General features: G+C 52.5%; 2 protein-coding genes and 1 long non-coding RNA gene across 3 annotated transcripts in view; 1 reads left to right on the top strand and 2 right to left on the bottom strand.

Moving 5' to 3' along the window:
- LOC116436931 (zinc finger protein 79-like) overlaps positions 1-21,703 on the bottom strand; it is a 509,410-nt gene that overhangs the window by 332,422 nt on the left and 155,285 nt on the right. The gene's annotated exons all lie outside the window — the stretch shown is intronic.
- The window catches only part of LOC116436957, a 133,737-nt gene that overhangs the window by 794 nt on the left and 111,240 nt on the right, over positions 1-21,703 (top strand). The window contains exon 2 of the long non-coding RNA XR_004237126.1: positions 11,723-11,729. This is a non-coding gene — a long non-coding RNA (uncharacterized LOC116436957). The remainder of the gene's footprint in view (positions 1-11,722; positions 11,730-21,703) is intronic.
- Positions 1,178-18,691, bottom strand: LOC116436897 (zinc finger protein 660-like). Its single transcript, XM_032094340.1, has 4 exons — positions 18,139-18,691; positions 10,300-10,387; positions 9,201-10,119; positions 1,178-1,252 (listed from the first exon to the last, which is right to left on the bottom strand). Exons 1-4 carry the CDS (start codon positions 18,463-18,465, stop codon positions 1,186-1,188), a joined length of 1,401 nt encoding a protein of 466 aa, XP_031950231.1. The 5' UTR covers positions 18,466-18,691; the 3' UTR covers positions 1,178-1,185.

Below are 21,703 nucleotides of genomic sequence, written 5' to 3'. Positions count from 1 at the left end.
ACAAACAATTGTTTAAGCCAGGATAAGTTGGGTAACCATGATGTAAGTTTGTCCCATACCTCTTTAAACCCTCAAGAAGTGTCATCTAAGGTGATCTGATGTAGTGTCTGTGTTTTTTCCAGAATTGTCTGCAACTGTTTCTATTTGTCTAAATCAACATAACTACAACAGCTTGTATTTATAACTATACATACTCCTCTTTCTTTGGCATACAGCAAATCGAATGCAAGTCTATTGTGTATGGCTAACTGTGAGATGCTCTTAATCTCGATTTGCTGCACTCTTATGGCATCTGCACTGGCATTCGTTATGGTTTCTACAGTAGCAGAAAGGTTCACTATTGCTTCCTCTAGTTCGCTTACTCCGAGTCCCGGTATAAACCATCTGGCAAAGCTGTGAAATCCAGTGGGCCTATCTATTAAGGGGTTTGATGTCCTTTTGGTCCTCCGTATAAAAGCCTTGTAGTTGAGAGACAACTTTAATGTGGGGAAATACTGGTCCTATGGCACAGCAGCCTTGCCATCCTAAGGGTAAAACTTTATAGGCGCTGTGACCACATATCCAGTACCAACCCCACCCTGGGGGCACTGGCCAACCCTTGGGCTTTGGTCCTTGTCTTGTTTGATTCTTATTCCACATGTTGGCCCCCCCATATGTCCAGAATTCTGAGCAGTTGGGGTAGCTGCCTATAAATGTTAAGTTCCCGCATTTGGAGTCTGTCTTATTCCTCCTGAGTTTTTAGGTACAGATTCTTCCCAGCACCTCTGCACACAGGATATTGGTGAGGACCCAAGTATTGGCTCTTCAAACTCCAACTTCCACTGAAGTTGATCTAGGGATATGTTGACATAATGTGAAAGCCTGTCAGTACTAAGTGCAGCATGGATTTCTGTTGTATTAGGGAATGTTGCCCCAACCAAAGGAAAGCCTCTAGCAAAATTCTCAGGCAGCTGAGAACATATCCAGCAATCAGATTAAAATTCTCAACACCCCCTTTGAGCAATTGAATGTATTCTGGTCCCATGCACCTGCCCAAGTTACCAGTGTCACTAATATGGTCCAAATCATGTTGTGTTGATTTTTCATAGTTGAAGGCACAGAGGTCCTGTTCTTCTTGCCTCCCACTCTGGCTTTGGTGCAGGTTTGGTCCTGGTATAATGGATCCAGGTCGGTTTTCCTTGTGCTTTAATTGCTGTATGAGTGGTCAGCAGTGTCTGATAAGGTCCTTCCCATTTCTCCTGGAGTGGATCCCCTGAAAGAGACCTAACATAAACCCAATCCCCTGGTCTCACATTATGAAAGGCTTTATCAGGTGGCAGTGGTTGACAATTAACAACTGTAGTGCATATTGATTGTCATTTTTGACCTAAATGCTTTACATAATCTATTAGGCAGCTTTGCCCTACCAGAGCCACACTGTCATTATGAATCCCATTTGTTCCATAGGGCTTTCCATACAGAATTTCAAAGGGGCTTAATTTTTCTTTGAGCCGTGGTTTTACCCTAATTCTTAGCAAAGCCATGGGCAGAGCCTGATACCAATAGAAATTAGTTTCTTGACAAATTTTGGCTAATTGTTGCTTTATTAAGTGATTCATCTTTTCTACTTGTCCTCTTGCCTGAGGCCTGTATGGTGTATGTAACTGCCAGTGTATGCCCAGTAGATGACTCACTCCCTGCACCACCTGGGCTACCAAGTGTGATCCTCTGTCAGAATTAATTTCTCTGGGTACCCAAAATAGTGGAATAATTTCTTGTATTAAAGCTTTAACAACTTCTCTAGCTTTATCTGTTCTACAAGGGAAAGCTTCTGGCCAGCCTGAGAAAATGTCTGTGAGGACTAGAAGGTACTTGTATCCTCCCTTCCTAGGTAATTCAGAAAAGTCAATTTGCCACACATCCCCAGGTAAAACTCCTTTAGTGACAGTTCCTGTGCTTAGCCTAACAGTGGTATTAGGGTTGTTTTTAAGACAGATTTCACAAGTGGAAGTTATGTCCTCAATTGTTTCCTTTAATTTTGATGCTGTCACTTTATCCTTCAAATGGTTATATAAAGCATCAACTCCCCAATGTGTCTTAGAATGTTCGCTTTGGATGAGTAATTTTAGCAGTTTTCTGGGTATGACAATGAGATCCTTTATCCTAGCCCACCCATCAGATCCTATTTGTCCCTTCCCTTCTTGTATCCAATTTAAATCATCGGTGTCATATAGTGGGGGTTTTTTACCCATAAGGAGGTTAGAAGGGATTAGAGCAAGAGCTTGAATTTGATCCCCGCCAGCCACTGCCTTTGCTGTTTTGTCTGCCATAGCATTTCCCAGTTCAGGGATAGTGTTACCCTGGGAGTGTCCCTTACAATGCATTATAGCCACTTTTGAAGGTTTTACCACTGCTTCCAGCAACTGCATGATTTCAGTAGCGTGCTTGATTTCTCTCTTCTGTGAGGTTAATAAACCTCTTTCTTTGCAGATAGCCCCGTGAGCGTGTACCACCCCAAAAGCATACCTTGAATCAGTCCAAATGTTGATAGGTTTTCCTTTGGCCAACGCCAAGGCTTGAGTTAGGGTTGTTATTTCAGCCTTTTGAGCTGATGTCCCCACAGGTAATGGATTTGCCTCAATGACAGTATCTGTGGTTGTAACTGCATACCCAGCGAGCCGCTTACCATTCTTGACATAGATGCTTTCATCAGTGAACCAGTTTTCTGCATTTTCTAGCGGAGAGTCCTTTAGGTCCGGGTGGCCGGAGTAAACTGCCTCCATGGTTTCAATGCAGTCATGCTGTACAGGCTCCTCAGCAGCCTTGCCCTGGAGGTAAGCTGCTGGATTGAAGATGTTAGTTACTTGGATACTCACATCCTCAGATTCTGCTAGGACAGCCTGGTATTTGAGAAAGTGAGATGGGGTTAACCAGTGATTTCCTTTCTGTGTGAGCACTGCTGACACTGTGTGAGAGACAAAAACAGTTCTCTGCTGGCCCAGTGTGAACTTGAGGGCTTCCTCTATGTTCAGGATCACAGCTGCCACTGCACGCAGGCAGGTGGGCTCTCCTTGGCTGACCACGTCCAGCTGCTTGGAGAAATGAGCCACTGGCCTTTTGTATGGTCCCAGCTTCTGTGCCAAAAGTTCCAGCACCAGTCTTTGTCTCTCATGTGAGAACAACAGAAAAGGTTTAGTGACATCTGGTATGCCCAGTGCTGGAGCTTGCATCAACTCACGTTTCAGAGTTACAAATGCATTATTAGTCCCTGGTGTCCAGCATAGGTGAGTTCCCCCAGTCTCTTTTAGAAAGAGTTGGTATAAAGGTTTCACAATGAGTCCACAGCTGTAGATCCATAATCTACACCACCCTGTCATTCCCAGAAAAGTTCTCAGTTCTTTGGTTGTGGTTGGCCTGGGCATTTGACAAATTGCCTCTTTCCTGTTGTCTCCCAAGGCTCTCTCCCCTCCTGCCAGTTCATACCCCAGATATGTAACTTTCTGGAGGACTAGCTGAGCCTTTTCAGGAAAGACTCTATATCCACTTAGTCCCAGAAAATTTAAAAGACTTACAGTCCAGTTCTTGCAGTCTTCACGGGTCCTTGTTGCTATTAGTAGATCATCAACATACTGCAGTAGTGTACCTTTTCCAAGTGGCGGTGTCCAGGCTTCCAGTTCTTGGGATAATTGACCTCCAAATATTGTGGGGCTATTTTTGAATCCTTGGGGCAATACAGTCCATGTGAGCTGACTCTTTCTCCCTGTTTCGGGGTTTTCCCATTCAAAGGCAAAAATTTCCTGACTCTTTTTAGCTAATGGCAGACAAAAGAAAGCATCTTTAAATCTAAAACTGAAAACCACACCCAGTCACTTTGTAATTTTGTAAGTAAAGTGTAAGGATTGGCTACTATGGGATGCAGTGTTTTTGTTACTGCATTTATTGCCCTCAGGTCCTGGACTAACTGATAACTTCCATTCGGCTTTTGTACTGGTAGAACTGGGGTGTTGTAGGGGGAGCTACACTCTCTCAGCAACCCTTGATCGATAAATTTGGCAATTATTGGTTCTATTCCCACCCGTGCTTCGTGCCTTAGTGGATATTGTCTGACTGACACCGGCTGTGCCCCTTCTAATAATTCAATAACCACTGGGGAAGCTCGTTTTGATCTTCCCGGGATTTTGACATCCCATACTAGTGGGATTACTTGATCTCTTATCATCTATGGGTATTCCTCCTTTTTCAGGGACATTTGCTAAACTTAAGGCCAAAATTAAGTTTTCTTCAGGAACCTGTAGTCTCATTCCTTGTTCTGTGAATTCTATTTTTGCTTCTAACCAGCTTAATAGATCTCTGCCTAGCAGGGGCTTAGGCAAGTTTGGAAGATATAGAAATTGGCGTATTCCCATCTTTTTGCCTAATGTAAATTTTAAGGGTCTCAAAAAATAGGCTTTCTCAGTTTTCCCTGTAGCCCCAACAACTTGGACATAATCATTACTGACAGGACTCAAAGTCTGATTCAGGACTGAGAATGTGGCTCCAGTACCCACCAAAAACTCCCCGTCCCGTTCCCCTAGCTTAGCTTTGAGCAGCGGGTCGGCCAGGGAGGGACCCGCCGGTCCCCGGCACTGCTGGTACAGCTGTGCTGCAGTCCCTGGTCCCGCGGCGCTGGCGATTGTGGCGCTGGGCTCGCGGCACGGTTCATGGGACAGTCTCGTTTCCAGGGCCCGGGCTGACCGCAGAACAGACACCGGGCTGAGCCTGGGCCTTGCTGCCTTTGTCCTCTGGGTGGGGACCTTCTCCCGCCCCTGGGGAATCCCAATCCCCTGACCTGGGCCACTGCGACTGTGTGGGGCTGTGCCCTGTTTTTATAAACTTCCCATGCCACTGCTAGAAGTTTCTCTAAGTTTCAGTTCTCTGGTTCTTTAATCTTTTGCAGTTTCCTACGTATACCTGGTGCTGATTGCCCCATCAATAAGGATATTAACTGTTGCTGCCCAATTTCAGAAGCTGGGTCTAGTGTACTGTGTCTTCTCATATTATCCCTTAATTTTTCTATAAATGCACCTGGGGATTCAGTGGTTTCTTGGTGAATACTGAATAACAATGACCAGTTAACTGTTTTAGGTATAGCATTTAGCAGCCCCCAGTGTACTAATTTCCTGTCTCTAACTAAGAACGGGTATGTTTGTGGATCATTGGGGTCCCAGTGTGGGTCTCATGTAGGAAAAATGTTATCTACATTTCCATGCAATGTCCCAGCACCTATCTGTCCCTGCACGTGTGTTCTTGCTGTGGATATTACAGCAGCTTTTTCTGCCTCAGTTAATTCTGACAGCATGAGGTCTGTATCTTTCCAATCAATATCTTGATTTCTAACAACCAATTCAAACCTCTTTGCTACCTTTTCAGGGTCTTCTCTATACATTCTGGCTGCCTCCCTCCAGGTATCTAAATCCAAAGCTGTAAATGGTGTTTTAACTTTTGTTATTCCCCCGTCTGGCCCCACCACTTGTCTAAGTGGTGCTATGAGCTTCTTCTCTACAGGGGTCTTGCTCCTAATTCTGGATGATATTCCTGAGCCAGTCTCACTTGTTCCTTCATCCCCACTATCCTCTGAGCATGTTTGGGGCACTGGGGACATTGCTCCTGATGTTAGGGTCCCACCACAGTGCCCCATTAGCTCCTGGGTTTCCAAGGGATCCTGGTCTCTCTCAGCTTTGAGCTTGAAACATCTTTGCCCAATACTGCATGATGAGCAACACCTCTTCATGCAGTTTTTTCCTTTTGCCTCCTTTTCTAGGAGGAGGACCATAGAGTCCTGTGGTGCCAGATTGAGGCCACATTGTTTCTGCCACTCTGGTTTGCGTCTTAAGGTAAAAAAACCAATCTGCATAGGAGGCCTCATCCCATTTATTCTCCCTCCTTAAAAATAACATTAATTGCAATAGAGTGTTGTATCTTAAAGAGCCATTTTCTGGCCATTTTTCACCATCATCTAATCTGTAGAGTGGCCACCACTAATTACAATATTTAATTAGGGTGCTCTTTTTCATATTCCCTCCAGGGACTGCCCCCAGCTCTTTCCAATGTGCCAGCACGCATCCTAGCGGACTTTTCCGGGTTATTTCCTTACTTTCTGATGATCCCATTGCCTCTTTTGTCCTTTCTCCCCCTCTTTTCTCTCTTCCATGGCCAAAACCCCCCAAAACCAGAGAACCAACTCCTTCCTTCCACAAAGCCATGCTCTGCCACTCTTGCCTAATACCAAGCTCTCTCCTCCAGCAACTTGGACACCGTCCACTCTTTCTAATAGACAATACCACTTTCTAATACATGTACAAAAAAAAAACCAAACCCAAGCTTCACAACTGTTTCCACACTAGGCATGGGATTTTAAAAGGGAAATTAGCTGGGGCTATATTAGAAAAGCGTTGGGGCCTGGGTGTTCTCAATTCAGTAACTAAAATCTTTCTCCTCTAAAATCCGCCCCCCTTCAGACAGTAAGGCTGAATTCCAAACCACCGGTTTATATGATTTATCCTCATTCCCTCTTTGCCAAACGCTTCGCTTTTCTCTGGCCGAGCCCGTCGCCGGGGTACGGAACCGCAGATAGAGCTCCTCACTCGCTCCGCACTTTGACAGCACGTCTCATCCACTCTCACTCACACAGCAGCAGAATAGCAACAGACAAAACACAAATAGAAGTAAAATAGCACATAACAGCGGGGTCCAACCCCTTAAAGGTATCTTTCACAGTGGGGTCCAACCCCTTTAAAAGTACTTTTCCTCTTGCCCAGGACTAATTTTGGGAGACCCAGTCTTCCTCGGGACTTTCAACCCACCCTCAGGGACTTGAACCCTGGACCTGCAGGTATTTCTGTGTTTAAAAGGAATAGCAAATACCTTAATTTGGTGCAGATGGTCCTTGTCTGCCCCCGCCGTGAGCCAAAGGACAGCTGAGCTCCCCCTGAAAATTCAGGGTCGCAACTGGGAGGTCCGCTTACCCCTGGATCTGGCAGCCGGGCAGAGAGGGTCCTGTCTGGGGTGCCAGATGAATCATGCCACAACCGGGCCAGGAGACACTTCAGAGACAGAGCCAGAGAAGTGGGTATTTGCTTTATTCGGCGCGCCGGGTGTGTGGGGATCGCTCCTCCAAACACACACACCAGTGCTCTCTACAACACAGTATTATGGGTTAAATTCTCAATATTCATCACATTCCTTGGGACAGGTGTGGTTATACAAATTGTTTCTCAGAAGTCATTAATATCATTTGCATACGGGCCACGCATGCACTGTGTGTCCTGGTGGTTGCGCTGAAGAAGGCTCCTCTTCTTCCCTGGGGGTCTCTCTGATGAAGGCCAGTAGTCATCCTCACAGTGAACTTTTCACCTTTCTCCCTGGGCATGCGTAGTCCTTTGAGGAATGATTCAGCAGACTCTGGGATAATCCTTGTCCCCTCTATCTTGACAAGATTAGGGTGAATTTGGCTTCTTAGGTTTTGTAATTAACATCTGCTGTCTGAACTAACATTTGCTGTCTCCCAATAGTTCACTTGTGCTTACATGAGTTAGTTATTGACTGCCCTTTCCTCAAGTGGGATGGAGTTGCTTTGAGGTGCCTTCAATCCCTCTCGGCTTTTGGGGTGCAGAGCTGTGAGGGACTGAAATGTTCCGGGTTAATGGCTCAAACCATTGGCCACCGGCAACAGCAGCGGGGCCTTTGCTGGCCGTGGGCACAGGGAGCGCCCGGGGGCACAGGGGGGGAGCACCCAGCCCGGAGGGGACGAGCCGGGCCTGGAGCCAGGGAAGGGCAGAGGCCGATGGGAAGCAGATCCGGCCAGGTGGGACAGGGCTTTGGAGCAGGGCAGCGCCCTCCCTTACACAGCTGGCCCAGCCCTGGGAACCCGCCTGGGGCAGGCCCGGGACATGCACACAGAGGGCCCAGCCCTGCCCTGCTGCTTCTGCAGTAGGTGAGTCTTTGCTCATGAGAGCAGCCACTGCACTGGGACCTTAACACCCTACCTCACTAAAGAGGGACCTCCACCATCCGCTTGGGTGCCTCAGGAGAAACCCTGGGATCGCCAAGCCCCATTCCTCTCCAGATGGGGCTCTCCCACCCGTGTTTGAGAGCCCGGCTGCCACTACCCAGCCCCCTGCCATCCCTCTGCCACTGCTCAGGGGTTTCTTTTGCTACTCTGTAGCCAAGCACCCCCTGCCTGCCGGGAGGCCCCGGTTCCAGCTACAGCTGCAGAGTGCTTGCTGCCCCAGGGTGTGCCCGCCCTGCCCTTCCAGCTTGCTGCTCCGAGGTTCCTGCTGCAGCCCATTTCACCATCCGGAGGGACACCGGGCCCGCCTGCCCCGGGAGGTTGTAAAGGAAGCCCCTTTTCCGTCCCTCCCGCCAGCCCGGCCGCCATCACCGCGTGCAGAGGCGGCCGAGCTTGCGCCACAGCGCCCCCTGCAGGCGCGGGGAATCCCCGCAGCCACCCTGCCCGGCCGGGAGCCGCCAGCGTCACCGAGGGGAACGGGAGAGGCCGGCACTGGGTTTGTGCTTCTGTTTGCTGTTGTTGCTGTTGTGTTTGTCTGGTTGCCTTGGGATTCATTTACAGGCTGGTAAAGAGCTGTTATTCCTTTTCTCATACCTTTGCCTGAAAGCCCCTTAATTTCAAAGTTATAATAATTCAGAGGGAAGGGAGTCATATTCTCCATTCCAAGGGAGGTTCCTGCCTTCCTTGATAGACACCTGTCTTTACAAACAAGATACCCTTATACATTTTCTGAAGTGTTACTTTTATGCTTTTATATTACTGGAGATGGTAACCAAAAGGGCTCCAAACCCCCTTCACATAGCAACCAAACTGTTCTGAAATAAACCCTACAGAGATATATTTATAAACACAGATCTTTCACTGTTGTTTCACTCTAATCTGCCCCACGGGAGCCATGAACCAGACCCTGGGTTACCCTCGCCTTTGGGGGCGGGGTGGAACAGGAGCCGGACACGGGGGAAGCTTCTGGATGCTGCTCAGTGGAGCCAGTCCTGGAGCCCCTCTGCTACCAAAACCTGGCCACGCAAACCCAATACATTGGATCCAAACATGGATCACCGAGAATGGGGATCACCAGGGCTCTGCCCAATGGAGGTCACTCCAATGGGTGATGAAGTTGGAGGAGGGGTTGAAGCCCTTCCCGCAGTTGGGGCACTCGCAGGGCTTCCCTTACCAGTGGGTCCGTTCATGTGAGGTCAAGGCAGAGCTGTAGGAGAAGCTCTTCCCACACTCGGGACACTCATAGGGCTTCTCCCCAGTGTGGGTGCGCCGGTGCATGACAAGGTGGGAGTTGCGTTTGTAGTTCTTCCCGCAGTCAGGGCAGCGGAAGGGCCTCTCCCCTGTGTGTGTTTGCTCATGCATGAGGAGATGGGAGGTGTTCCGAAACCTCTTCCCGCACTCAGGACACTCGTAGGGCCGTTCCCCAGAGTGGATCTTCTGGTGGTGCTTCAGGTAGTAGCAGTCTTTAAACCTCTTTCCACAGTCAGGGCACTCATAGGGCCGCTCCCCAGAGTGGACAAGCTGGTGGGTGAGGAGGTGGGAGCTCCGGATGAAGCTTTTCTCACATTCCCCACATTCATAGGGCCTTTCCCCTGTGTGGACACGCTGGTGGACAATGAGGCTGCAGCCTTCAGTGAAGCCCTTCCCGCACTCCAAGCACTCATAGGGCTTTTCCCCAGTGTGGATCCTCTGGTGGCGGGTCAGGTGCTGCCTTTGCCTGAAGCTCTTCCCACACTCCAAGCACTCATAGGGACGTTCCCCAGTGTGGATCCTCTGGTGCTGGATCAGGTGGGAGCTCGCGCTGAAGCTCTTCCCACATTGCAAGCACTTGTGGGGCTTTTCCCCACTGTGAGGTTTCTCCACCAGCTCCAACCTCCACTCCCGCCTGGATCTCCGGCCGCCTTCCCAGCACAGGGTGGGTCTTTCCTCCTCACAGCTCCCTGGGCTGGGTTTGCAGCCCCTCCTCCTGTGGGATCTCTGGAGCTTTTCCTCCCCGTTGGATTCCTGCACTGTGGAGCTGCTCAAAACGGCCTCTTCCACAACATTCTGATGCGGGCATTTGTCCTCCCTGTTCTCTGTCTGCAGCTCAGTGCCTGGGGGAAGAAGGGCGAGGATCGGCTTTGCCTCCGTGCCACAGGGAAGGGGAAGGAGATCCCCCCAGTCCATCCCCGGCAGGACGGCGTCGGCAGCGGGGTTGTCCTGCAGCCGAGGGCGATGCTGGGCTGGGAGATGGAGCAGGAGAGAGGGGAAAGGGGCGGTGACTTCCTCCTTACCTGCCTGGGGATCCCGGGACATCTTCCTCTTCTTCACAGCCTCCTCCTCCATCTGGCCACTTGAAGGATGTCTTGGGAATGACAAATCCTGGTTTGGGGGTAAAACAAGGGGTGAGTGCATTGGCTTTGGGGTTCCTCCTGCCCAAGTCCATCTCTAGAAGTCACAGGGCATCTTGTGTCCATAAAAACCATCAAAACACCAAGATTCAACCCAAAGTAATCCCTCTCTAGTATCTTCAGTTTTTGGTTCTGGGACTTCCACCTGTCTGGGCTGCTGGGGGCCCATCCCCTGGGGGTCTACCCTCTCTGCTGGGGGTCCTGGGAATCCCAGGGGTCACCCCTATCCGGGGTTCCCCCCTCCCCTAGCCCACCCTTCACTGAGGTCCTTGCTCTGGCTGTCAGAGGCTCCCTCTCTCCCAGCTCCTCCTTTCACTGTCCAGGTGTTCCATGGCTACACCTTTTCCAGACTGGTTGGAGTCCCTCAGTATTGTCTCTCTCCATTCTCCCCACTCAGGGGGTCAGGGGTCTCCCATCCCTGGACTCCCCGGGGGTCCCCAAAAGCTATGTTTCCCCCCTCCCCCTCCCACACCGCCGATTGCCACGCGGTACCGGAGCCTGAGCCAGGAGGACAAACCCCCAGTGCAGGGGGAGGGGTTCCTGCATTCCCCTGCCCACCACCGGGGCTTGGCTGGCAGCCACCACCAAAACCCCCAAAAAATCCCTCCTAGGGGCCACCCAATATTCCCCAAGGGGCATTTACAGCTCAGCTTTGGAATCCTGCAACATCCAAACATCCCTCCCAAAAAAAGAAAAACCCACAGAGCCTCCCCTCTCCCCAGGATACTTCAGGCGAGCTCCAAAGATCCACACCCGCACCGAAAAAAGCCCTCTCACGGATCCCTGAAGGTATCTGGGGTGAGCTCCCCCTCCCCAGTCACCTGCGGGATGAGGGGGGCGATGCTGCCGGGGCTGGGAGGGCTACTGAAAGGAGTAAGAGGAATGTCTCTTTGCAAACACACCCACAGACAGGGCCAGACACTGAGAGATGAGATAGCGAGATAGGAACGGGAGGAACCATTCACAAGAACATTTACTAATTGACATGGAACTAATTGACATGGAACACTGCTCAGCCAAGGCCAAGTTAAATTCCTGAACCTGGAGAAGAAGAACAAAGATACAAAGGGGAAGGGGATGCATATTAGAAGGGGACACGTAGCAGTGGATCGGGAAGTCTGTACCTTCCAAGTACCTCAGCCATGGGCGAAAGGAGAGGGAGAAGCAGCAGGGAAAATTAGGATAAAAAGGAGGCTGCATCCTCCAGCAATTCAAGAGGTGTAAGACACGGTCTGAAGATCCCTCATCTGCCTCACGATCATCGCCGAGGACAGAGGCTGAACACAGGAGTTCCAACCTGCCTAAGGTGGGATGTCTGCCAACTGCAGGTGTGCCCACTGGGAACTGGTACGCATTCCTGAGAAAATTAGTGCAGGTCACAATGGACTGCGCCGTTCTCGCTGCCCAGGCGGGAAGGACTGCGCTGAAGCGGAAAGGAATGACCTGTCCTGTACACCTCTCCTGTACGTGCTTCCCAAAGCAACGGGCCCCATAACAACGGCTGGAGGTTTCCCCAGCTCTTGGCCAGCTGCCCCTCGCTTCTGAAAAGGGCTATAAAGGGACTTTCTAAATTAACCAAGACAAGATCTCCCCACAGAAAGAAGATTAATCTATTGGCAGAAGACCACGAGGACTTCGTCTCATTCGTTGGTAGCTATTACCCCTTCCTTCTTCCTCTCTACTCTTTTCACTTTGTTTTTTTTTTCTTTATCTCTCTCTCTCCCTTTCTCTCCTCTATCGCATTACCATGTTGTGGGCACTTAATAAAGGTGCACTGTTCTGATTAAAACTGAAATCCCTTGTGTCCTTTTGCACTCTGAGATCGATAAACGAACCATCACGACCCCCGCTTGTATTAGCGGACCATGACACAGGGCCAGCAGTAGCCCCCGGCCCCCATGAGGCTGTGGGATGCCCCGGCCGCTGCCCAGCCCCATGGAGCTGCCAGCCCTGCCTGCCAGGGGGCTGCGTTTGGACACTGCGGCAGGATGGGGACCAGCTCTGGAATACAGGATGTGGAGGGGAGGGTGAGCACAAGGAGGAGAGGAAGGAACATCTAGGAAATGTGGATTGTACATGGAAGGATCAGGATTTTCTTTTAAGGATCTTGTTTGGGTCACTGCAAAAACAAGTGATTTTGCAGAAAGCTCAGCAGCTGTCAGAGGATGAGCACCCACAGGCACTGAGGGGGCTGCAGGAGAGGCACAAGAAGCCCCTGCAGCACTTGGCCAGAAAGGCTCAGCAGGGGAATGCAAGAAGGGATGAGCAAAAGGCCAAGGTGAAGGCAAAGGCCATGGCAGAGTTTCTACAGCCCCCCAGGGATGAACCGCAGGGCCCAAGGGGGCCCCAGCACCCAGGGGACGGCGGCGGCCACAAGCACCTGGCACAGGCATTGCCCTCCTCGGCACGGCAGAGCCCACCCAAACAGCCCCTGCCAAGGAATCAGGGCTCCAGCTGCAGGCCACAAGGACACTGCAAGCACAGACAGCAGCACCCTCAGCACGAGCAAGTCCACCCCGATGGACATGGATTGTCAGGGCTCTCAGAGCTCCCAGCACACCAGGGACCCACCGCACCAGAGCCCTTGAGAACATTCAGGGCGCGTCTGGATCGAGATGAGGCCGCTCCTGATGGACACAGGGGCCTCTCGATCCACTCCAAATCTGAGACCTAAGGGGGGAAATTGTCAAGAAGTTCTTTCATTATTCAGGCAATAAGTGGGAAAGATGAGCAGGGGTGTTTTATTCAACCACTATTAGTAGATGTGGGGGATGGGTTTGAAACCCATCAATTTCTGTTTGTTCCTAATTGTGATTGTAATTTACTGGGAAGGGATTTGGGGGCTGAAGTGGGAATGCAAATTCATATTGTCAAAGGAGATACAGAGGCTAATGCTGCTGTACTTTTGTGTCAAATGCCTGGGAAGGCCTCTGCTGAAGGGAACCCAGAAGTGTGGGCAGCCCCAGGGAAATAGGGAAAATCAGATATGGAGCTTCTCCAAATTACTCTGAAGCATCCAGGACAAGTGGTGTCTAAAAGCAATACCCTGTTCCAAGGGAGGCAAGGAAGGGGTTACAGCCTCTTACTGAGGCCCTGCTAAAGGCAGCGCTTCTGGAGCCAGGCATCTCTCCCTACAACACTCCTCTCCTGCCAGCCAAGAAACCCCACCATGGACACCAGAAGGAAAGCACAATTTTCAAGGCTTCAAAAGCAGATTAACTGAGCCTCCTGCCCTGGCCCTCCCAGACAGGGAAAACCAATTTGAATTGCATGTGGATGTTAATCAGGGCCATGCCAAAGGAATTCCTGGGCTCAAATGTTTAACCCAGTGGCCAGAGAGTGGCCTCATTGTCTGCAGAATTGTGCAGCCCCGGCTTTAATGGGAACTGAGGCCTGAAAACTGACAGCAGCACAATCTCTGATTGTTCAAGCCTGGCATCAAGTTAAAGCTTTGTTAACCAAAGGAGCCTCTAAATGGATGAGCAGCGCTCGGTTCTTACAGAATGAAACTTGTTGGATGGAACAGGAGGATTCAGAGTTGAGCACAGGGCAAGGGTTGAACCCAGCCTCCTGTTTGAACGGCCCTGGACACGGGGCTGGCAAGAAACCCATGGCTGCAGCCAAGTGACAGAGCTCCAGACCTGGGCTAGGAGAGATTTACCAGACATTCCCTGGCCTGAGGGAGAAAATGTGTTTAGGGATGGTCTTCAAGGGCAGCAGAAGGGAAATGGGTCACAGGATACGCTGCTGTTAAGAGAAGGGAATTAGAGGAAGCGGGGAGGTTACAGGTCAGCTCAGACAGAGGAGTTTGTGCCCTTGTGAGAGCCTGGGAATTATATCGGGAAAAGCGGCAACATATTAACTGACTGAGTACACACAGGGGGTGGTCCATGGGTTTGGAAAACTGTGGGAGGGAAGAGCTTTGTTACCCTGCAGGAGAAAAACATTCGCTCATGGAAGTTTAATTACTCATCTATTGGAGGTGGTGAATTTACCAACACGGGTGGCAATAACCCACGTTAGGGAACACCAGGCAGTTTGCTCAGGGGAGCCAATAGGTCAGGGACTGGCAGAGGAAGAGGCTGGGAAAGTAGCACTTTATTCCGTTTTCCTCCCTCCTCTCTTTTCCCCCAGAGGATTTGGAGATAATTAAAAACAGTGGGGCAGAGGAAAGAGACGAGAACTGGTTTACAAAGGACATTAAACAATGGATACTAAAAGCTTTGACCCTCAAGTATTAAAACAACTCCATGAAAAGAGTCACTGGAGTTCTGGAGGATTGGCAGAAGCATTCCTCAAGATGTCCTGCCTTGGGTCTTTGTGTTCTGGCAAAACAAGCTGTTGAAGGCTGCATGACTTGTGCCAAGCCAATGACCAGGTTACAAAGAAACTTGCCAGGGAGGGAGGCCTTGGGTTGTACGTCCTTTCCAACAATGCCAGGTGGATTTTACTGAAATGCCCGAGTGGGAAGGCTTAAATATCTTCTGCTAACAGCATGGCAGCTCACAGCGGGGCAGAAGCATTGTCCGACCGCTTCAGCAATCCCTGCATCAGTTCTTAAGGCATGTTTGGAACAAACAATTCCAAGATATGGGATTGTGGAAGCAATAGACTCAGACAGGGGAACTCATTTTACAGGAAAGACCCCTCAGGCCGTTCTGGCTGCTTTAGGAACACAGTGGGACCTCCAAACGCCCTGGCAGCCCCAGAGTTTGGGTCGGGTAGAAAGAATGAATGGGGAAATAAAGAAACACCTTCTGAAGCTGCTGAGAGAAACCAAGATGCCACGGCTACGGCTGCTGCCATTGGCTTTGGCAAGAAGAAGAGCCAGACCCAGGGCAGATATTCAATTATCTCCCCTGGAATTGATGTTTCCAATTCCTCACCCTGCTCATTCTCGACCTAGTTGGGGGGGTAGAGACCAGGGATGTGTGTTTCAAGCAGTCTGTGGCCAGAATTCTGTCTCTTGTGAAATCTCTTCCACAGGAAGCTCGGCTGGCACAGACCCTGCCTTGGCACTTTGCTGCCCACAACATCCAACCAGGACATCGGGTCCTGCCTGAGGAGCGCAAAGAAGCACCACTGCTGGCCGAGGGCGTGGCCCATTCCAAGTGTCCCCGAGCACAGAAACAGCCGCCAGCACAGCTGAACACGGGGGGACCCCTCACCCTCGCCTCAAGCTCTCTGAAGCCCCGCGGATTTGCACTCCCCGGCTGCAGGAGGACCATGCGAGGCCGCCACTGACCCTGCACAGAAGGGGCCGCAGCAGCAGCCAGGGCTCCACAGCGGGGGAAGCCCCGGGGGCTGCCCACAGATCCTCTGCTGGAATAGTCTGGCTGGGCACCTCCTCTGGCATCTCCAGGCACTGGGGGCCAATCCTCGCTGGCACCGGGCGACCTTCAGAGCTTTCTGTGCCTGCACTCGCCACAGCTGCTGCAGGAGACAGCGGGAGAATTCCACTCTGGCTCTCAGTTACACTCACACTCTGGGCTGCCTGGGATCAGATTACACCATTGGAAGGTTTTTCATAATAATCCTACTTCTATATTGTCCGTTGGATTTGGGCCAGGGGTGTGACAATAAATTTTTAGTCTTAGCAGAAGAAGTAGCAAAAATCTTTACTGCTTTGGGGTTTTCTTGTCTATGTGTGTGAGTGGCTGGTATGGGCTTTTTGATGTTCACCCTTAGGTTGCATTTTGCAAACCAGAAGAGCTTTAAACTTATAAACAGTTAATAGAAAATTGTTAAAAAAAAAAAAGGGGGGGGAAAGAGGCTCTCAGAGGCCACATGGGACTCATCTGATGGCTGCCCTGAAAGAGAAGTTTCTTCCCAGGCAGCCAGCAGAGGAGCTTTAGAAATTCAAATTAACTCTGCTGCGGGAAGTGTGCACAATGTCCCAGGCTCTCCTTGCCTGCCACAGGAATTGGGCTGATTCCCTCTGCCCCTCACCCCAAGCTCTGCCTCCCTGCACTGACGGAATTTGCATCGCTAAAGGCAGAGCCCACACTGAGCATCTCTGACTCTGCAACAGAAATCCCTGAAGCTGAAAAGGAAAACAGCAAACGGAGAATGTTGGGAGAACTTCACTCACAAAAGCAGGGGGGAATCATCACTCTCCCCACTCCAACATCTGCTGGCACTCTCTGTGTTATACAGGGTGGGTTTGACCACTGGGCTGCTTTTGCTGACACAAGGTCAGCGAAATCACTTGGGAATCCAAGGATGTGATGATTTAATCAGAGAAAAGCGGTCAATCGATGCATCCCTGGCATTTTTGGGAGCGCCCAAAAATGGGGAAAAGATGAACGGCCACCAGAACAAATCCTACAACACCATGGAGCAGCCCCTGGGAACCCAAACAAATTCATACCAGGTGCCAGAGAACCCACTGATCATTTCAGTGCATCATTAGATTACAAGCTGTCCTCCAAATCATAACCAAGCACACAGCTCCAGCTCCTGACCTTCTCACCCACCAATCCACTCCCATGAGCAACGCCACAGTTCACCCTGGGATGGCATCAGATTCTCTTCCAGCAGAAGGACCAGGAGGTTGTGGAAAATTAAATGACTCAAAGTGCTCTTGGCAAAGAGATGGCCAAGGAAAAGTGGTGAAACAGAGAACAAAAGAAATAAGAAAGCAGCTCATGTACCACTCCAAACGTGGAAAGGATGGGAATGGGACACATTTTTGTGGTTCCCTGGCAGACCATGGGTTAAACCAATGCTGTTTCTCCTCTCAGGTGCTCCAGCAACTCTCATCTTTTTACCGTGCACCACACCTTGCTCAGTGCAGCTCATTCAGCAGGGGATCAAGGGCATGCAGGTGGCAGCCAGGCCTCCTGACCCAGAAACGGCTATAAAAGGACACAGAATGAGGTCACTGAGAATAATCCCAAAACCAAAGAAGGCCCAGGAAGAAGAGATTGAGTCAATGGTAACTAAAGTTTGTAAAGACAATTATTGAGAAAATAAGAAGTGGAGGGATTGAAAGGAGTACGATGAGTATGTCTTTACAAACAGATGGTGTAAATCTGCTTTGAGATAGGGCCAGGGATTTGGAGATAAGCAAGCAATGGGAGAAACCATAAATTTCACAAAATGTTACTAACTGACACGGAGTGCCGCTTCAGCAAAGAGCCTGCTAAATTCCTGAACTTCCAGAAGAAGAACAAAGACTTCACAGAGCCATGAATATCGGATGTTATACAAAGTGGGGGTGCACTTTAAGGGGCACATGCAGCAGGCGGATCGGGAAGTCTGTACCTTCCAAGGACCTCAGCCACTGCGGAAAGGGACACGGAGATGCGGCCGGGCAAATCGGCATAAAAAGGAGGCTGCGTCCTCCAACACTTGGACAGACCCCACGGGAAATGCCCCGTGGCCTCTCCCTTTGTCCACGAATAAAGTTACTTTTACACGACTCCTCCGCCTCCTCTGGGGACACAAACCTCTGGCCACGGGAACTTTCCCGCACACTGCCGGCCACGGGGCAGCCACCTCTGTCCTACCCACAGCAGCCGGGACGAGCCAGCGCTGCTCCGGCACCGGCTCCTGCCGAGGCAGCAGCGGGAAGGAGACCGCGGGCAGCCGCTCCCGCAGCGCCCTCACGCCAGGGCGAACACGGCGCCCACACGGCACAACGAACCCGCCACAGCCCCCTGCCGCCCCCTCCGCCCGCAGCCAGCCCCGAGCCCCGCCAGAACCGAGCGCGGCTCCCACCTGCGCTGGGGCCGCCTCCGAGCTCCGCCGCCGCCTCACCGGGCTCCGGCCGCCGCCGCCGCTCCCGGGCCCGCACAGACGCTCCGCCAATGGCGCCTCTGCTGCGCCACGGCCGCCCTGCCGGCGGCTCCGGGCCCGGGCTGCTCCCCGCTCCGACCAATCAGCGCGCCAGAACCACGACTGACGGCAGCACCGCCCAATCGGAGCGAGGGGCGGGCTCTGCACACGGCCCAGCCCCGCCCCGCGCTCCCAGCGCCCCCCGGGCTGCGTGAGGGGAAAGCCGCAGCTGAGGAGCAGCCCTGGAACGGGCCCGGCCCGAGCCGCCATTCAGCTGAGAAGAGAAACAAAGCTCTCCGCTGCTCCCGGCCCGACCTGCCCAGCCCTGCGTGTGGGCTGCCTCCGGCTCCTTGGGAAGCCCTGCAGCCTCGCTACTCCCGCCCCTAATTCGGAGCATCAGTGCATGGCTTTGATTTCCCCCAAAAAGGGAAAACCGCCCCAAACCCCTTTGGCTGAGTGCACGAGGGGAGAGATTTGTGGCAGAAAACTCCCAAAGTCTTTTGGGCCCAGCTTGGGAAGAACAGCCCAAGCCAAGCGGAGCTGGGACCCCCCAGCAGCGCCTCTCTGCCGCCCCAGCTGAAGCCCTCGCTGGCTGCTCCAGGCTGGATGGGCAGACTGGGAGCACTGGGAAGGGGCCCCGGCTCGGGGCGCAGCCCCCGGGGCAGCCCCACGGCCCCACGGCAGCTCCAAGGCTCCGCCAGCCGGGATGGAACGTGGGAGGGGGAGCAGGGCAAGGGCCGGGGCTGTCGGTGCCCAGGGGACACAAGGGACAGCGAGGGCACTTCACAAGCATTTCATGCAAAAGATAAAATCATAAGGAAGACAAAAGCAACAGCAACAGTGGCATCATAGCCCAGGGCCACACAAGGACATGTCCCATTGGAGTGGGGGGACGCTGGCCCGATGTCAGGCACCCACCACAGCCGCTCTCTCCCTGCCCTCCGCAGCCGGACAGGGGACAAAAAATTTAACTCAGGGCTCCTGAGTTGAGATAAGGACCAGGAGATTTTCCCTCATCAAATACCATCACAGGCAAAACAGGCTCGAAATTAGAGATATGAATTGAATTTATTGCTAACAAACTCAGAGCAGGATAATGAGAAGTGAAAGAACACCCTTAAAAACTTCTTCCTCCCACCCCTCCCTCCTTCCAGCTCCACCTCCCACCCCGGCAGTGCAGGACACAGGGAATGGGAGCTATGCTCAGTTCATCCCCGGTGCCTTCTCCCGCTGCTCAGGGACAGGAGTCGTTCCCCTGCTGCACTCTGGGCTCCCTCCCACCAGACACTTCTCCAGGAACTTCTCCAGCCTGAGTCCGTCCCACGGGCAGCAGTCCCCTCACACTGCTGCAGCCCCGGGGGTCGCTCTGCCCCGGGGTCAGTCCTGCAAGGACAGGCTGCTCCGGCAGGGCCCCTCTGTCCACGGGTCTCGCACGGGCTCACAGCCTCTCCTCAGGCATCCCCTGCTCCGGTGGGGGCTCCTCCAGGGGCTGCGGGGGGATCGCTGCATCCCCGGGGATCTCTGCATCTGGCACCTCCATCTTTGGAGCCACCATGGATTGGCACTGCTGGACATAGAGGAAGCTTCCAGAACCTTCTCTCCACAACCGAACCTGTAGCCTCCCTACTACCAAAACCAGGGCGGCTCCGCGGGCACGGGCCCGGCAGGCGAAGCAGCGGCGCTGAAGCCCCGGGCTGTTTTCTCTCCCGGCTCGGCCCGGCTCGCTGGGGCTTTGGGCTGCAGCGGCGCCGCTCCGCTCCCGCCGGCGCGGAGCCCCCGGGCTCCGACAGAGCAGCTGCTCAGCTCCCTGCGGGCACCCCGAGGCTCGCCGCTGCAGCGTCTCCGAACCGCGGCAAGGAAAAAAATCCTCTCTGTGCCTGGGCCAAAAAAGCTTTTCAGCCAAGCAAAAAGCCTCGGTGGACAGAGAGCGCCGGAAATCCTGCGCAGCGAGGCTTCAAAACGCCCGCGCAGCGAACGAGGAGCCTCTCCCCGCCCCGGCCCCACACACGGCCCGTCCCGGGCTCCCGGCGCTCAAAGACACAATAACCATGCTCTGGGCACAGAGCAGAGGATCACGGAAAGTACCATCACAGGAACTCACTCCAAGGCAATTGTGGATACAATAATCACGTATATATATATATATATATATATATCCATAAAAGCATGTACTGAACTCTGGACACAGCAATGTGCACGTCGGACAGGAGTGGAGAGGCTGAACGAACACCAGGGGAGATGTGGAGTGTACGGACAGAGCAAACCCTCCAAATGCTTTCACCTGATTCCCAGCTTTTCCGTGTTTCAAGGGCTCTGACTGCTGGATTTGAAGGAACTGAGATCTCATGGTGAAAAGCAGAGCAGTCTGGAACCAGACACTGCTCTAGGAGTCAAAGTCTGGAGTTGGCACATCTCACTTTTGAAAATATATTGAATAAAAAAACCCTCATTGCCCACAATGTTTCCCTCCCTAACACATAACAAAAAGTGATTGATTTCTTTTTAAAGGGTGGAGAAAAAATGGAAAAAACCACTGAAAATGTTCCCTCATAAAAAGTCACGTTGAGAAAATACAGAATAATGAAGAGTGTCTAGGAAAACCTGCTGTAACTTCTCAGGTTTTTGGCTTGGAGTGTCAGCTCAGAGCCCGGCTCTGTCTCCCAGGTGCCCAAGTCCCCGGGCCAGCTCCGAGCAGCCTCTCCCGGCTTTCCAGCCCGGCTTTCCCGGCTCTGTCCCGGGCAGGCACTCGGTGTTTCCGTGCTGCCCCCGCCCTGCTCAGCTCCCCGTGCCCTGCAAAGGTGCCGAAGCTGCGCTCGGTGCCCCCGGGTGCCACTGACCGTGGCAGTGACGAGCCCCGGTGCCCCGGCAGAGCCCTGAGGGACACCCTCGGCCCCGGCCTCCCGCAGGACATGGAGCCACTGCCCACAGGGCCCTGGCACGTCCGTGCGGCCAATTCCTCCTGCCCCGAGCAGCCCGGGCTGCAGCCCCAGCGCTCCGCAGGGCCGGGCTGCGGCTGTCGGGTGCGAGCGTGGCCGAAGCCTCCCAGGGCTCGGGGCACGGCAGGGGCTACAAGGCCACAAGTCCGGGGCGGCTCCGTGCCGGTTCCAGTCTGTCCCTCTGTGGCTGGGGTGCCGGCTGTGGCCCTTTGTGACACGGGCGCGGGTCAGGGCCCTCGGTGAGGGCGGGACACTGTGGTGCTGTCACGAATGAGAGTGTTTGAGATCGCTTGAAAAACCAGTGGCAAGGGTATGAGCAAAAGTCAGATTTAACATTAAGCAACAAAGCACAACAAGTTCATTGTCAGGATTCACTCTACTACCTACAGGACAGCTAGGGCACAACAAGGGAGAACAAACCAACAACAAAACCAAACAAAATCCAGGCAATCAAAACAGAAATGAGCTGAGAACTCTCTAGGGGGGTGTGGGGGTGTGGGGTGGGTGTTCAGGTGCATGGGACAAAAGACAGTGCGGGCAAGGATAAAAAGGAACACGGCCTAACCGCTTAT

The sequence above is a fragment of the Corvus moneduloides genome, chromosome 31 (assembly GCF_009650955.1).
Source record: "Corvus moneduloides isolate bCorMon1 chromosome 31, bCorMon1.pri, whole genome shotgun sequence".
Classification (NCBI taxonomy): domain Eukaryota; kingdom Metazoa; phylum Chordata; class Aves; order Passeriformes; family Corvidae; genus Corvus; species Corvus moneduloides.
Note: the sequence above shows the minus strand (reverse complement) of the source record. Positions and strands in the feature narration are given on the sequence as shown.

Coding starts and splice junctions, on each gene's coding strand:
- LOC116436897 (XM_032094340.1), bottom strand. CDS start 18,465: ATGGCGGCTCGGGCCGGGCCCGTTCCAGGGCTGCTCCTCAGCTGCGGC. Junction 10,388..18,138: donor CGGAGGCGGCCCCAGCGCAG/GTGGGAGCCGCG, acceptor CCCCCAAACCAG/GATTTGTCATTCCCAAGACA. Junction 10,120..10,299: donor GTCCCGGGATCCCCAGGCAG/GTAAGGAGGAAG, acceptor TTCTTCCCCCAG/GCACTGAGCTGCAGACAGAG.